Source organism: Dendrobium catenatum, unplaced genomic scaffold (genome assembly GCF_001605985.2).
Source record: "Dendrobium catenatum unplaced genomic scaffold, ASM160598v2 fragScaff_scaffold_1232, whole genome shotgun sequence".
NCBI lineage: Eukaryota > Viridiplantae > Streptophyta > Magnoliopsida > Asparagales > Orchidaceae > Dendrobium > Dendrobium catenatum.
The window spans coordinates 1,748,614-1,764,458 of record NW_021319694.1 but is presented as its reverse complement, the minus strand read 5'-3'; the positions used below and the strand labels follow the sequence as shown (position 1 = coordinate 1,764,458).

The window sequence follows — 15,845 nt, the reverse complement described above, 5'->3', positions numbered from 1 at the left end:
TTTGGGAGAGAAGTTGAAAGATAAGGTACAAAAGAATCAAATAGCATGGATTATACTCAATACCGTAATGTTATTGAGGATGGCTCGATACAGAATGAATCAATTAATATGGAACGTCCACAATTTCAGAAAGTTAATATGGAAATGTCGGTTCAGGATAATTCTTGTAGCATGGAACAAATTTAATTTCAGAATTCTATTGTTAAGGAGGATGTTCAGTTGGAATTGAGAGTTCATAAGGTGGAGCTGGAGGCCACGGATAAGATGCAAGGCATTGAGAATTAAGTAAATAGCAGATTATGTTCTGGAGAAGTGAATTATGTTCAGGGAAAGCTGGGTGAATTGTCACAGCTACAGGTTATGGAAGGTAAAAGGCTTAACATAGAAGTGTTTTTGATAGAGGTATGCCTGCCAAGGCATCTTCACGGATGGTTTTGGTGAAGAAGAGAAAACGTGGGGATCAGATGTCTTCTCCTGCACAGCTTTTAGTTCCAAAAATGCTGATGTTCTCGAGTAAGAGGTCAAGTGTCCAGAAGGCAAAAGATAAGCAATTCAGAGCTTTTAATGATCAACATTCTAAGTTATTGGGTAAATGTGGTCCTTTAAAAAAGTTGCCTGGTGTTAGGAGAAGTAAGAAGGAGGGATTGGCCTCATCAGTCATTGAGCAATGTGTGAATGTGGTTGATAATTCAGTGGATGGAAAATTAAGAGAGGTGGATTTTGTGGATCAATGGCAAGGTTTGTTTTCTGAAACTTTTTGCGGCGGGGACGCTTCCCCTTTGGTGGATAATGTTTAGCTTTCTATATTGGAATTCTAGAGGTGCTCGTAAGAAGGAGATGGGTAATTATTTACGGCACCTAATTGGGGAGAATGGCATCAATTTTATTGGGCTTTTGGAGACAAAGATGGTGTCTATTTCTAGAAAGGAGATTGAAAAATTGGTTGGTAGAGATTGGGAGTTTGCTTTTCAGCCAGCTGTTGGTAATGCAGGAGGTATTTTGCTTTTGTGGAAAATTAATATTGTGTCCTTCCAGGTTATTTTTCAGGCCAATCAATGTATTATTGGAAGGCTGAAAACCATTAAGGGCATTAATTGGGAGGTGGCAGTGGTTTATGCTGACAAGGATAGGTATGTAAGGCAGAAACTTTGGGAGGACATTACTAATCATCATTCTTTGGAATACCCTTTGTTGGTGGGAGGGGACTTTAATTGTATAATGTCCCAGGAGGAAAAAAAAGGGGGCAAGCCTTTTCATTTCTCCCCAGCTGCAAGTGACATGGGGGAATTCATGTTGACTAATGGTTTGATTGATCCTGGGTTCACTGGTCCAGCTTTTACTTGGACAAATAACAAGGATGCAAGGAGTAGAATTTTTTCAAGGTTGGATAGATTTATGGTTAGCTCTTCCATTTTGGATTCTTTCCAAGGGCTAAAGGTTAAGCATCTTTTCTAAACTTGCTTCTGACCACTGTCCAATCCTCTGCATTGCTAATGCTGAAGTGAGGAGGACATTCTCTCATTGGATAAAATTTGAGGATGTTTGGGCTAGTTATCCAAGGGCCTGGCAATTGGTGTGGGAGAAGTGGAAGGTGGAGGATAGAGGCAGTGAAGCTCTTAAACTTCAGATGAAATGTAATAGAACATTAAAAGCTTTATTCTTTTGGAGTAAGAACAAATTCAGAGTACATAACCAGTTAAAGGAAGACCTTGATAAGGAGAGAAAAATTCTGCAGGAATTAGAATGTCTGCCTGATGGTTTATCTGAGGTTCAAGTTGAAGCTTTGAGGGCAAAGGTACTTCTGTTGAATAATACTCTTGCTAGAATTATGTCATGGTGGAGATAAAGGGCCAAGGTGAAATGGATTGAAGATGGGGATGGGAACACCCACTTCTTCCATTCAATGGCTTCAGCTAGAAGAAGATTGAATGGTATTGATTCATTGAAGCAGGAAAATGGAGCTGTGGTTACTGAACAAAGGGAAATTTTGGAGGTCATCCACATTTTTTTCAAGCAGAAATGGCATGGTGTTGGCATTGTGGAAGATGGGTGGCTGTCCCTGGATTCTTATAGGGATTGTTTGGCTCAATTTGGGGGTTTTCTTGATGGTGAGGTCACCAAAGAGGAAATTTGGGATGTTGTGAATTTTCTTGGCCGGAATATTGCTCTGGGCAGAGATGGGGTTACTGCCTCTTTCCTTAAGTTCTTTTGGGAGATTGTTGGTGATCAAGTGGTGAGTGCTTGCTTGGAATTTTTTGCTGAGAATAATATGAATCATGTTTGGAAGGAAACTGTAATTGTGTTGATTCCTAAAGTTTTAAATCCTGACCATCCTTCCAAATTCCGGCCAATAAGTCTCTGTCAAATGATCTATAAGATTGTTGCCAAAGTTTTGGTTAATAGATTAAAAGGGGTGCTGCCATTGCTTATCTCTGAGGAACAAGCAGCTTTTGTACCAGGCCGATCCATTTCAAACCATTGTTTGCTTGCTCAGTAGTTGATGAACAGGTTTAAAGTTTCTAAATCTGCTTTGGGTTTGTTGGCTTTAAAGGTGGATATGGAACAAGCATATGATAAGATTAGTTGGAGAACCTTGGAACTTGTTCTTAGTCGTATGGGTTTCATCGATAGGTTCAGCTCCTGGGTGCTTAGTTGTGTGTCAAATCCTAAGTTTACTATCATCGTAAATGGTCAGCTAATAGAGGAGATTACTGCAGATTGTGGTTTTCGTCAGGGATGCCCGTTGTCTCCCTATCTGTTCATCCTTTGTTCTGAGCTTTTATCTGCCCACATTCATTAGAATCATAATGAGCTGGGAATGCCAATCTGTCTTGGGGGACCTCTTGTCTCCCACCTTTTTTATGCTGACGATATTTTACTTTTTGCAGGTGCTACTATTCCTAATGTGAGGAAGGTTACTGACATTCTGGAGAATTACTGCTCTTGGTCTGGCCAAAGGGTCAACAGGAATATGTCTGCCATTCTTTTTATCAAATTGACCTCTTCTTCTACAAGATGCAGACTTGCAAAGATGACTGGATGTAAGAAGGTTGAAGAGATGGAATACCTTGGGATTAAAATTTCTTTGAGGAGACTGGTAAAGAAGGACTTTGGATCTTTGTTACAGAATGCTCGGGCCAAGACTTGTTCATGGGGGATCAGGCATCTTTCCTTTGCTGGCAGAATAACGCTGATAAATTCTGTGTTGCTCCCTGCATCTGTCTATTTAGTGACACATTCTCTTGTTCCTAAATCTGTTTTAAAGGATGTTGAGAAGGTTTGCAAAAGTTTTCTTTGGGATATTGACTCCAATCATAGGAGTTTGCATTATGTGGCATGGAAAAGTATTGCTAGACCAAGGAGGAAAGGTGGACTTGGTTTCCATTCAAGTGCTGATTGGATTGGGCCGTTGAGGGCCAGAATTGCTTTGAATTATGTTAGTAAACCACAAAGTCTGTTTCATAGCTGTATGAAACAGAAATATGGGAAGTCTCCTTGGAACTTTCAGTTCAAACGTACTGACTCTTCGGTTTGGAAGATTATATGTGATGTTGTAGAAAATTTGGTAAATTGTACTCGATGGAAGGTCTGTGACGACCTAAACATTGATGTGGTTAACCATGTATGGATTTGGGATAGAACCATATCAGTTTGGCCCACCTTTTGTGATATTTCTGTAATAGAGGATCTTTTTGTAGCAGATTTTATAAATCTGGAAGGATTTTGGGATATGCTGAAGCTTTTATTTTGCTTTGGGGAACCGTTGCCTGAAAGGATCAGTGAAATCAAGATATGGAATGATCTGGATTCTGATTCCTTAGAACTTATTAAAATCCCTCTTGGAACTTTTGTCTCAGCCATCGCTTATAACAGCAGATTTCAGATGGATGATGACCCTTGCTATGCAATTTTTAAATATGGACTGAGGCCGAGAGAAGCTATCTTTTTGTGGAGAATTTTCAAAAATGCGGTTCCAACGAACTGTTGGCTATTTGATATAGGCTTTGAGGTAAATACTAATTGTTCTATTGGGTGTGGTTTGATGGAAGACTTGAATCACATTACTACACAATGTGAACAGTTGCTAAACATTTTACATGTTCTGGATGGGTGGGGGTTTTATACTCCTCGGTTTGCTTGTTGTAATGACCTGCTATTGGAATTGATGGGTAAGCATAATGAAATGAATATTGGCTTGGTGTTATACTGCCGTGATGTTTGTCAAAGCTGGGTAAATAGAAATGCAACCAAGCATGGCAAGGATATTTGCACTCCTGTTTTTATAGCAGCTAGCTTAGTTGAGGCTCTTAATCAAGGTTTTCACTCTTTCCGCTTCGAGCAACGGGGCGCCCTTCAATCCAATGGGTAGTTTTCTCATCCTTGTTGGCATCCCCCCTACAGGTTGGTTAAAGGTCAACATAGATGGAGCTTTGCTAAGATCCAATGCAGGGGAATTGGAATAGTTATTCGGGATAGCCATGGTAAACTGATAATTGCTGCTGGTTGGAGTCTCTGTCATTGGGATAGTACGCATGTTGAGATGATGGCCAAATATAAGCTCCTAATGGATTGGATGTATGAGCTAAATGGGATCATTATAGAGGGTGATAATGCAAGTGTAATTGATTATATGCAGAAATTTAAGCACAAGGAGTTATGGAAGCAGCAATCAGGAAATTGGGAGAAGTGGAGCAGGTTGAGGTTGTTCCAACAGGTGATCTTTGTTCATACTTATAGGAGGTTCAACAAGGCGGCCCACTTTTGTGCTCAGAGAGCCTTAGAGGATACTTTTGTTTGGGATATAGGAGATAGAGTAAATTGTAATATTCCTTAAGAATTTTTTGATATTCTTGAGGAAGATAGTTGCTTTTCCTCTTTTGCTTGAGGGTTTTTTTCTTGCCCTTCCTTTACTTTACTAGCTTGTAGTAGTTTTTTTTTATGAATGCAAATGCAATGTTCAGCTCTAACTTAGGTTTTAGGAATACACTGATAAAAATAAAAATAACTATTTTCATTTAGAGTGTTATGGTCACTAAAGTTATTTGTACTTTCATAAACTTCATTGGAAACTTTGAAAAATATCTCATTCACCTTTGTTGAATATCCTCTTCTGAAAAGTACTTTTTGATCTTCATCCGTAATGCACTTCACTTAAACTAAATCCATACTACTCCAATCACTTTGCTTGGCTACTTATTATATAATCTATTATATAAATAATTAAAAGCTAAAGTCATTGCATCACATAATGCTTTCTTAGACTCCTTACGGGCAACATTATATCTTTCACAATTTTTAGAATTTTTATATCTAAACTAATTTTTATAATAGAGCTTTTTATTTTTTAATTTTTCTTAAACATTTTGATTCCTACACCAACTATTTTACTATTAGAAGCTTTTCCTTTTAGTACTCCAAGCACATCCCTTGCAGCATTCTTAATATTAAAAGCTACGTTTTCCCACATAACATTAGCTTCTTAATGCACAGACAAAATCTAAAGTTTGTGAATCTTACTCTCAAAGTTATTTTTGTTAGAGTTCCTTAAATGACACCATCTAATCCTTTAACAATGATATACTATCTTTTTTGTATTATACCCTTTCATCTTAAAATCTAAAACTAACAAGAGATGTTGGGTACATTAACTTTCACTCATAAAAACTTTTTAATATATGCAATATAAATGATATGTTTTCTTAAAAGAAATAATTAATCTATATTTTACTAAACCCATTTTTAAAATTGATGAGATACTCATCTTTTTTCTTAAATAACATATTATCAATAAAAAAATCATAAGTGAGAAAAATCTAATAGAGTCACTCCAAACCAATAAACCCCATGAATTCTTTTAAAATCTTCTACCTCTACCAACATGTCCAATTAAATCTCTCCCCATAAAAGCTCTCTCTTCAGAGGTATCGTTTATATTAATTCTTCTAAGTCATTCCAAAATTTTAATTTTGAGTACATATCCAAATCTGCTCCTAATATTTTCATCAACAATAATCTTCAAAACTATAATTCTATCTCCAATTCTATCATTTTCTACAAAATTATCTTTCAAACTCTTATCGATAATCACACATACATAATTTCTAGTAAGACTCCTACTAGAATACAAAAGTTTAAACCCTAAACTACCAATCTCCTTAGCCTTCTCTCCCACCCATTTATTTTTTGGAATACATAGAATATAGATCTTAATATGAATCATAATATTATATAATTCCATTAATTCACATATGATAGAACCTACATTCCACGATCCTAACCTAATTTTAGTTTCTTGGACTAGCTTCTTTGCCCATATCCTACCATGATGCGGTAACCCTTGCCTCTTTAATATTACATCTGGGTGTTGATACAACATCACTTGCACACTTCTTACTATGTTACACCCCCACATCTCATTAGTTCCAAAGAAAACTCTAGCATTAACACAATGTATTAAGGGATTCATGTCATAATTATTTGATAAGTTTTATGTTGGTTGTCGACTACCTAACGCAACCCTCCACTTTTCTCATATAGGACTTGGAACCTAGCAAAGGAAGTTTACTATGATCTTCCTAATTTAAGGTGCCCAAGACTTTTCTCTAAACTCAATTACTCGTTCTTCAACTCAGTAGTCAGTGCATTAGTGTATTGTTTCAAAATTCAAAGCAAGTGAAATACTTAAGTGATATATAATAGTTTATTATTATACTTTTCAAATTATGAATTAATATAAATTATTCATTCAAACTATTTTCTAGGGTTTTATTATTTTCTAACTTTCATATAATTTATTATAACTATTTTTTTCTAAATAAGAAATCAAAGTGCAAGCTCTATATAAAAGACAATTTTCAACAGTTAAGCATAAGTAAAATATAGCTAAATGTAAATGAAATAGTAATAACAAATTGAATTACAACAAATCTAAATATTAAGTACTAAATATAAAAAAATGCATGTTTAGTGAAAGATAATAAGCTCAATGACATTGTAATACAACTAGTAAAGATAAACACTAAGTAACTAGTGCATGAGTATAATTCTCCTTATTCATCTCCTTTTAGGATCCACATTATTTGTTCTCATTAGAAAATAACAATGGATCATAGTTCCATTAGATAACATCACTATAACAATAGTATCATAATAAAAAATCATAGGAATCCACCCAAGAAAAAGAATTAATTAAAAATTAAAGAAAAAGGGCTACAAAAAAGTATCAACATCCAACTCTCTCTTATCTCTCTCAGACTTTCCAGGAATATCCATACATTATAAAAATGACCCATCAATCTGAATCATGATCCTCCTCTTCTTCTAACTCATTATCATCATCAGGTCTGGTACAAACAAATAATTGGTATCCTTGTGTAGTAGGGAAATTCGACTAGTTTTAATTCCTTAAAAAGGGGCTCCTCCTGAACATACCCACAAAAGCCTCATTAAATTCAGAAGTATAGTGGTAATGTTATTCCTAGATACCTGAGTAATTAGATTTTTGTTCCCTACTCTCTTCAAAGAATTCAATCACACCCTCCATCTACTCACTCAACTTAACCATCTGCTCAACTAATGATTTAGGAGTCCTACAACTCCTACTACTGCTACAATTGAGTAAACTAGTCATCCTGGACTCACTGGGTCCTTCCTCCTATGCACCTAATCTTTTAAAGAACTTAATTCTTCTTTTGGCGTAAGATGAAATTGGAGAAAGCTATTTTTTTTATGATCTCCCCTTATACCATCATTAACATACAAAGCATAAAATAGAGAAGGATGCCCCAAGCCCAAAGAAGTAGTGCCCTAATGATATAGTTTAAAGAAGATTAAATAATCTTCCCTACTTCTATTTTACCAACTTGAATAAAATAATTTAATATAGTACTATCTTTGTTTACTTCATTAATATTTTTGCTTGGTAAAAGATGAGTAGAAATAAAGTTGGGCTTAGCATGAAGAAGTTGGATTAAGCAAGATATATGAAAATTAATAATTATATCCTCCTTCATCCACATTACCCCTTTATAAGGCTCATAAAGAACTCATAACTGTTGATTCCTTATATAATTTTAAATGTAAGCTATTGTCCCAAGGCAAACCAAGAGGGGGCGTGAATTGGTAATTAAAAAAATTCTCTTAAATTTTTAGTAGAATACCATTTTAATTAAATTCCAAAAATGATTAACTTTTTGAAAAAGCTTTTCAACCACAATAATAGAATTGTAGAAAATAAATGCAAAAAATAAAAGACACAAAGATTTATAGTGGTTCGGTCAAACACGACTTACATCCACTCCCTATAGACTCTCTCTTCAGGATTGCACTATTAGAAAAAGTGACTTTCATTTTGCCCCCAGAGCTAGGACAGAAGCCTTCAAAATTCCTCTCTTCCACCAGTCCTCGGTGCGGCAGAGAATCATTGTCCTTTCACACTCTCCAAGTGTCAGTACAAAACTATCATCTGTTCATACACTCCAAGTGTCAGCAGAGTACCGTCATCTCTTCACACCCTCTAAGTGTTGGTACAGCACTAGATCTTCTTCAAAGATCTACTCACGAGCAACTAGAAAGAATAAAAGAAGAGTGATCACCAAAAACATAAAGAGATCCTTACCTTTGATTAACCTTGGGAACCCTTCATACTCCACTTATAAGAAATCTCACTCAAACACTTTCCACACTCTCTCTTTCACTATCTCTTGCAAATTCATAAAGGACTCTTTTCACATAAGTTTTAAAGGACTTTTTATATGAAAGACATGAAAACCCTTCTAGTAAACTAAAATTTTTAATTTTGAGCATTTACGATCTTACACTACTATCGTATTTTCATACACACAAACTATTCAAAAACTGTTATGTACAAACCTATTATAAATCTGTATGGAATGACTTCATACATGATGATATTCTAGTAAGAATTCAGTTCGTACTATTTGAATAATCAGAAAATTTTTCATCTTCATCATTATGAAGAGAGACCCATGTTTATGTACTCTTGATGGCGTATGAATGATGATGACATCGTATGGTATGATCAATTATAAAAATTCTCAAGTTTATCTGGATGAAAAGGGATATTTCAAATTTGTACTCTCGATGGTGTATGTATGATAACAACTTCGTATGATATGAATAGTTTAAGAAACCTACGAGTTCGTAAGAACAAAAAGGGACCTCACATTTTCGTAGTCTTGACGAAGTACGTTCGATAAAAGATTCGTACAGTATGATCCGCACTTAAAAAAATGATCTACTGTAGTTCATTTGTCAACTCGAAGTAGAACATAACTGAACATATCATCTCTTATGAAATGAGTTCATATAGTATGATTAGTTTTTTTATAAAAAATATATATATAAATTTAAACACTCCTACAGAGTGTGTGTGTTCACAATTACTCAATTACAATCACACTCTCTCAGACTCAATAAAATGAAAAATACAAACTTCATTTATAATATTACCTAATTGTTGTGACTCATGACCCCGAGTTTGAGATTTTGATGATGACAAACAATGTCGCATGATCAACTATTCATTGAATATCATTTGTTGTTAGCTTTTGTCCGTGAGTACTAGTATTTTAGAAAGATCACAAGCTACTCAAGACAACAGGAAGACTCAAGACTGGTTAGATTAGGAGTATGAGTCTGACAATGTAATTTGTTATCTATTTTATTTTTTATTTTCTTGAGTCTGGCCAAAAACTGCATGTAAGTCTGAGCAACCATGCCGACCACAGGGGGAGAGGGTTTTAAAAGTAAAAAATGTAGATTTTTTTCTTTGGTGATCATACTGTATGACTTTATTTTGTACTATATGATCTGAGCTTGTAAAATAATTTCTGTGAATAGATCTTACCGTACGAATACTATTATACTGTACGATGTGTTCCAAATAAAAAATCCTAGCCATCAAATTAACTTAAGTAAGTTTTTTTTCAGCCATTCGTACAGTATGAAGGACTTCGTATGGTACGATTTATTTTAAATACTTACTTAAATTAAACCGTGATTAGTGGAAAAAATCAAAGCTTTATTACTAATTGAAAATCATACTATACGAACCCATTAGTACTATACGATGAATAGAGATAAATTCTGATCGTCCCGAAGATCATCCTGGATGATCTCGTGTTTTTGTCTAATCGTACTGTATGATGTCTATCATACCATACGATGAACAGAGATGACATTTGATCATCCCGAAATTCATCCTTTATGATACCTTGATTTTGACCATTAGTAATATATGATGTGGATTGTACCATCTCGTCCCGGCTATCGTCCTGTACGAGTAGTAGTGTTAAGGATCATACCGTACAATATATTATCATACTATACGATTCAATTTTGAACTGTTCGTACACCTTCGTACCAGGACGAAGCCTATTTATACATGTCAAACTGTACGATGTGAAATTGTATTGTATGATTATAACGGCTACTTTGAAAATTTCAGGAAATTTGGAGCCTGCTTTATGTATCAAATTAGTAATCTTTTTGAAGAGGGGAATGTGATTAGAAAAGAGGGGAATGTGATTAGAGAGGGAATCGTTGGGAGAGAGATCTTGAGAAGTTTTTAGGGTTTGAGAGAGGAAGGAGAAGAGGTGTGAGAGAGATTACACGAATGCTCCGTTCTTGTTGCATATTGCTCCTCCTATGGCCCTGGAAGAACTTGTGGGAGGCTCTCTGAGGAGGAGACTCTTCTACATCTATGACCTCGATGGTACTCTGCCTTCTCCAGGAAGGAGAAAAATGAGAAGGTACTCTGCCGTCGCTAGGAGGGTGAAAACAACGCTTGGTACTCTGCCACACCGGATTGGTGAAAGGGAGTATTATAAGGGTTTCTCCACCTTATCGAGGGGGGGAGAAAGGAGAGCTATAGTTTGTAGTGAAATTCCTGGAGCGGAGGACTTCGGGGAGTGGACGTAGGTCATCGTTTTACTGAACCACTTTAAACTTCTTGTGTGCTTTTTCCTTATCGCTATTTACTTTTACTTACACTTAATTTTCATAATATTTGCTTGGTGAAATTTGTGGAAGAAAAGAATTCGATTGTTGCACGTTGAGTTTAATTGTTTGCCTTTGTATTAGTTTAAATTTTCACTTTAAAAATTTAAAAACATAAAAAAAATTAGAACTCCTACTTAGGTTTTAATTATTGCTACAAAATTTTCACAATTCACCCCCCTCTTGTCGATCTAGTTATTTCAATTGGTATCATAGCATGTTTTCAAAAATAGTGTTTTAGAAAACCTTAAACAAATGATCATGTCGCATTTTGGTAATTGTAATACTACGGAGGGTTATTCAATAACCCGTCCACCTCTTTTTGATAACATTTCATTTGATTTCTGGAAAATTAGAATGTCTACTTTTTTATAGTCTATTGATTATCGCAAGTGGATGTTAGTAAATGATGGATATATTGCACATTTTAAAACTGTGAATGGAGTGAAAACTCCATTACCTTTTAATGAAGGAGCAATGAGGATAGGGATTTAGCCCAATTGAATGCTAAGTGTTTAAATTACTTTTTCTATGTATTAAAGTCTGAGGATTATATGAGAGTTTATACATATGCTACTGGTAAGGAGATTTGGGATAGAATGTGCATTATATACGAAGGAACAAGTGAAGTAAAAAAGTCTAGGCTTAACATTCTATTGCATGATTATGAACTCTTCCATATGAAACCTAGCGAAATAATATTTGACATGTACACTAGGTTCACCCAAATCGTGACATCCTTGCATGCATTAGGTAGAGAGATTTCAAATTCAGAGAATGTAAATAAGATTCTAAGATGCTTACCTAGTTCCTACGATGCTAAGATAACTACTATCAGTGAATCCAAAGACCTTAACATTTATTCTAATGATAATCTCCTTGGGTCACTCATTGCATACGAGTAAGGAGTGAGTCAAAGATAAAGTGATGCAGGTGAAATTAAGGAGCGAAGGGTGGCAATAAAAGCAAACAATTCAGAAAGTGACAGCTCTGCAGGGAAGGAAGGAGATGATATATCCTTGATGACCTGACAGTTCAAGAACTTCTTAAAGAGAAAACAAAGGTGTCATCAGAACGGCTAGAATAAAGGTAAAAGCTCTAGATGTAATAAAGTTTCATCTGACATAATTTGTTTTGAGTGCAGGAAGCCAGGTCACCTTTGAGCTGATTGCCCCAACTTAAAGAGCCAACATGCTAAGGAAAAGAGCAAGGATAAAGCCAAGTATAAGAAAGGAAAAATGAAGACACAAAAAACTTTTTGGGCCGACTTTGCCTCAGAATCATCAAAATAAGAAGTAGAGAAGGTGGTAAAAAATCTTTGTCTAATGGCTAAAGATAATCTTGATCAATCAGATCAAGATGAGGTATGTCAGCTTTCACATGAAGATTTATTACTTATTTCTAAAAACATTCATGACTCGTATATGAAATTGAAAAAGATGCATGCTAGTCTTAATATTGAATTTTGTAGTTTACAAACATAGCATGATAACTTAGTCAAAAAAAATTCTGATTTAGATAGAGATCATATGCTATTTCTTGATAAGTTTGATGCATTAAATAAGAAGCATATTGAACTAACTGAAATACATGAAACCTTGAAAACCACTCATGTCGAACTAGAAGAGGCTTTTCATAGACTAGACAAACTTGCATTAGAGTAGATCACAATGAGCATTTGATAAAAATAGAAGTTCATGGATTGATATATCAAAACAACACTTTTAAAGAAAAAAATCAAAGAACTAGAAAAAGAAATTGCATCACTCACATTAGCCCAACCTAGTCAACCCCCAACACAGCTTGTATCACACAACTTTAGGAAGTCGCATCACCACCTACATAGGTTAGTGAATCCATTTCCTGGTGTTAGGTTCTTCTCTTGTGGCATGCTAGGTCACATAGCCCGAACTTTCACAATTCACCATAGGACACACTTAGTATAGAGACCTAAAGTGCATCCATCATAGCATAGCATGCATACATCTCATTCATGCAAGCATAAGGAGGAACCTAAACTCACTTGGGTTCGCAAATCTAACCCTTGAATGAAATTGTAGGGATGCTCTCAGAAAAGACCTAGTGAGAGCATGTGGTACCTGAATAGTGGCTGCTCGCGACACATGACTGGAGATATGAAGAAGTTCGTTCTACTGGGGACTAGAACTGGAGGCAAAATTGAAAGTTTGTTAGGGATGTTAAGCCCTATGAACTAGCCAAAGGCTAATTAGAAGAGAGAGGTGAATCGGTATTTTAAACAAAACTCAAACTTAAAACCAAAAACCAATATTCACCATAATGAAAACAAAAGTCTAGAAATTAAATATTGAAGTAATAAAGGAAAGAACACACCAGATTTATAGTGGTTCGGTGAAACCTTAACCTGCATCCACTCCTTAGACGCACCCTCCAAGTATTACAATAAACTAAGTGTCTCTCCTTTTTCCCCTTCAGCTAGGCGGTGAAGCCCTTACAAAATCACTTCCACCTTCCCCAGTGCGGTGGAGTCGCCGAGTCCTTTGACAGCAAAGAGATCTTCTTCTTTGGTGAACTTCCCCCAAGACAAGCCTTGAATAAATGGTATTAAGGTACAAGCTTGTCGGAACAACCATGTGGAATCCCCCTCCACACTCCATTGAGTACCCCCTCACAGGATCTTCTCTCTCTCTCAGACTTCACCCGTTCCTCACTCCCTTTCAAGCTCTCTCTTCAAGTTTTTCCTAAAAGAATGAAGCTACAATGGCTGCCAAAGACACTTTCTAAGTGTCATGTCATAGTTTGAATAGAAGATCTCAAAATAAGCTCATTAATGTAAGTTGCCAACTTTATCATCCAGGACAATACTAATATCATCCTGTACAATCAGTTTAAAATAAGCCTAATCAGTAATGACAATTTGAGACGATCAGAAGAAATTTGTTCATATCTTCCAGGACGATAATATATCATCCTGGACAATTAGTACAAATCATGAAATATCATCCTTAACATCACCCTAAAAAAGAGCTGTCCGATGTCGAATCATCCAGCGTATTGGCCCCTACGATCCTACGATTGTCCAAGACAATTTGATCGTCCAATCAAGTTATAATTGTTTTCCTTAAATGCCATATTAATGTAGGAAAAATTGTCCTATATCATCCTAAAAGATATTTTATAGTCCTAGATGATCCCCTGGATGATGTCTAAGAATAAGTTATTCCTAAATAAATCTGGCGGCATATTCTTTTTGTTTTAAGCCTATCGTCCTAGCCAATACAAAGTCGTCCAAGATAATGTTTTTGCATAATGACGGTTGCTTTAATGAGGATGCCCTAATCAGGTTTTCTTCTTTTTAACCGATCATCCAGGATGATGTTACCAAAAATAGTAAACTTTGGGGAACAATCAGAGAATCTTCCAAGTTACAAAGCATCAAGAGCCATACCACATATAATAGACTCAATTAAGGAAAAAGGGTACAAAATGACTCAGACCTAGTCTACCCAATCTTGAGCTGGTTCCAAATTACAGTCTGATCGTGTGGACCTGAAATATCAGTAGATAAGGAAGTCGTAGAGAACACTTCATCAAAATCATAATAATAGTGTTTGCTATCATCAAAATCATCATCCATGAAAATAGATTCACAACAATCTTCTCCTTTTTTATGATGGCAAATATTATGATTTGAATTTATAAACAGGAAGCATTTTCTCCTAATCTCCCCTCACTAAAATAAAACTTTAAAAATAAAGGATAATTTTTTTTTTTTGTTATTTTTAATTTTTTTGTAAGAAAAAAAAAACATACAAGTTCAACAGTACGAAAAACATATAAATTTAACAGTACGTTCCCCCCTTTGACATTATAAAAAAGAGAAAGGGTAAACACTTAAAAAAATTGATTAAAAGAAAAAAATGATCCCTGATCTAGGGAACAAAAAAATATTCTTAAAATGAGAAAGTTACCTCTTGGTTTTAATCAAAAACTTAGTAGAATTGTATTGACAACACATAGCCCAGAAAAGGTTAGAAATTCAGAAATTTATAATCCAAACTCAAGTTCTTTAAAAAGGCTCAAAACTTTTTAATTCAATATCTAAATTAAGGAATAAAATAGAAAAAGCACCACTAATTTTTTAAAACTCCTTCAGTAAAATATATCTAATAGAAGATTAATGCACGAATTGTTGAATCAGGAATAATGTTTTTAAAAATCAAGTATTGAAAGTATCAAGGGTTTTCTTAAGCTTTTAAGAAGTACAAGAATGGCAAGCATTAAATTTTGTGGGCTCATTTTATGCCTCTTGTCAATTTGAATGGTTCTCTTTGCGCATCTTTTGATTTTTGATACTTTTATGTATATTTTTCAATTTTGCTTCTTTGCGCATCTTTTATTTTTGGTATCATTGGCCAATTTTTTTTTTAATATGCTACCTTTCTGAAATCTTAAAAATAAAAGTAAACCCTTCCTATTGATAAAGCGAATTCTTGATGAAGAAAATTATGAGTTAGATTCAACAACTTGCAAAAGATCCCTATGCGATAAATAAAATGTAGGGAGATAAAAAATTTTAGTTTCAAAGACTAATTTAAAATATGAAAAAGATTTTAAATCAAAAGTAAAATAACCACTTTTTGGAAACAGAGATTGAGAGTCAAAAACATGAGTTTCCTTCCTTTGACTATTTTTAGTGAAGTCAATCACAACTTACCAAAGATTTCAAGAAAAACAGGAAGTAATTTTTTCATTTTTAGAAAAGTGAATGTATGTGTTGATTAGAGAAAAAAATTCATCATAGAGGTATTATTGAAGATAATGAATGTCCAAGACTCTATAAAAGC

At 34.9% G+C, this 15,845-nt stretch overlaps 1 protein-coding gene across 1 annotated transcript; it reads left to right on the top strand.

Moving 5' to 3' along the window:
• The first annotated feature begins 2,500 nt into the window (after nt 1-2,500).
• LOC110110684 lies at nt 2,501-4,834 on the top strand. Its single transcript, XM_020842284.2, has 3 exons — nt 2,501-2,768; nt 2,889-4,365; nt 4,450-4,834. Exons 1-3 carry the CDS (start codon nt 2,501-2,503, stop codon nt 4,832-4,834), a joined length of 2,130 nt encoding a protein of 709 aa, XP_020697943.2.
• Nucleotides 4,835-15,845: the final 11,011 nt, after the last annotated feature.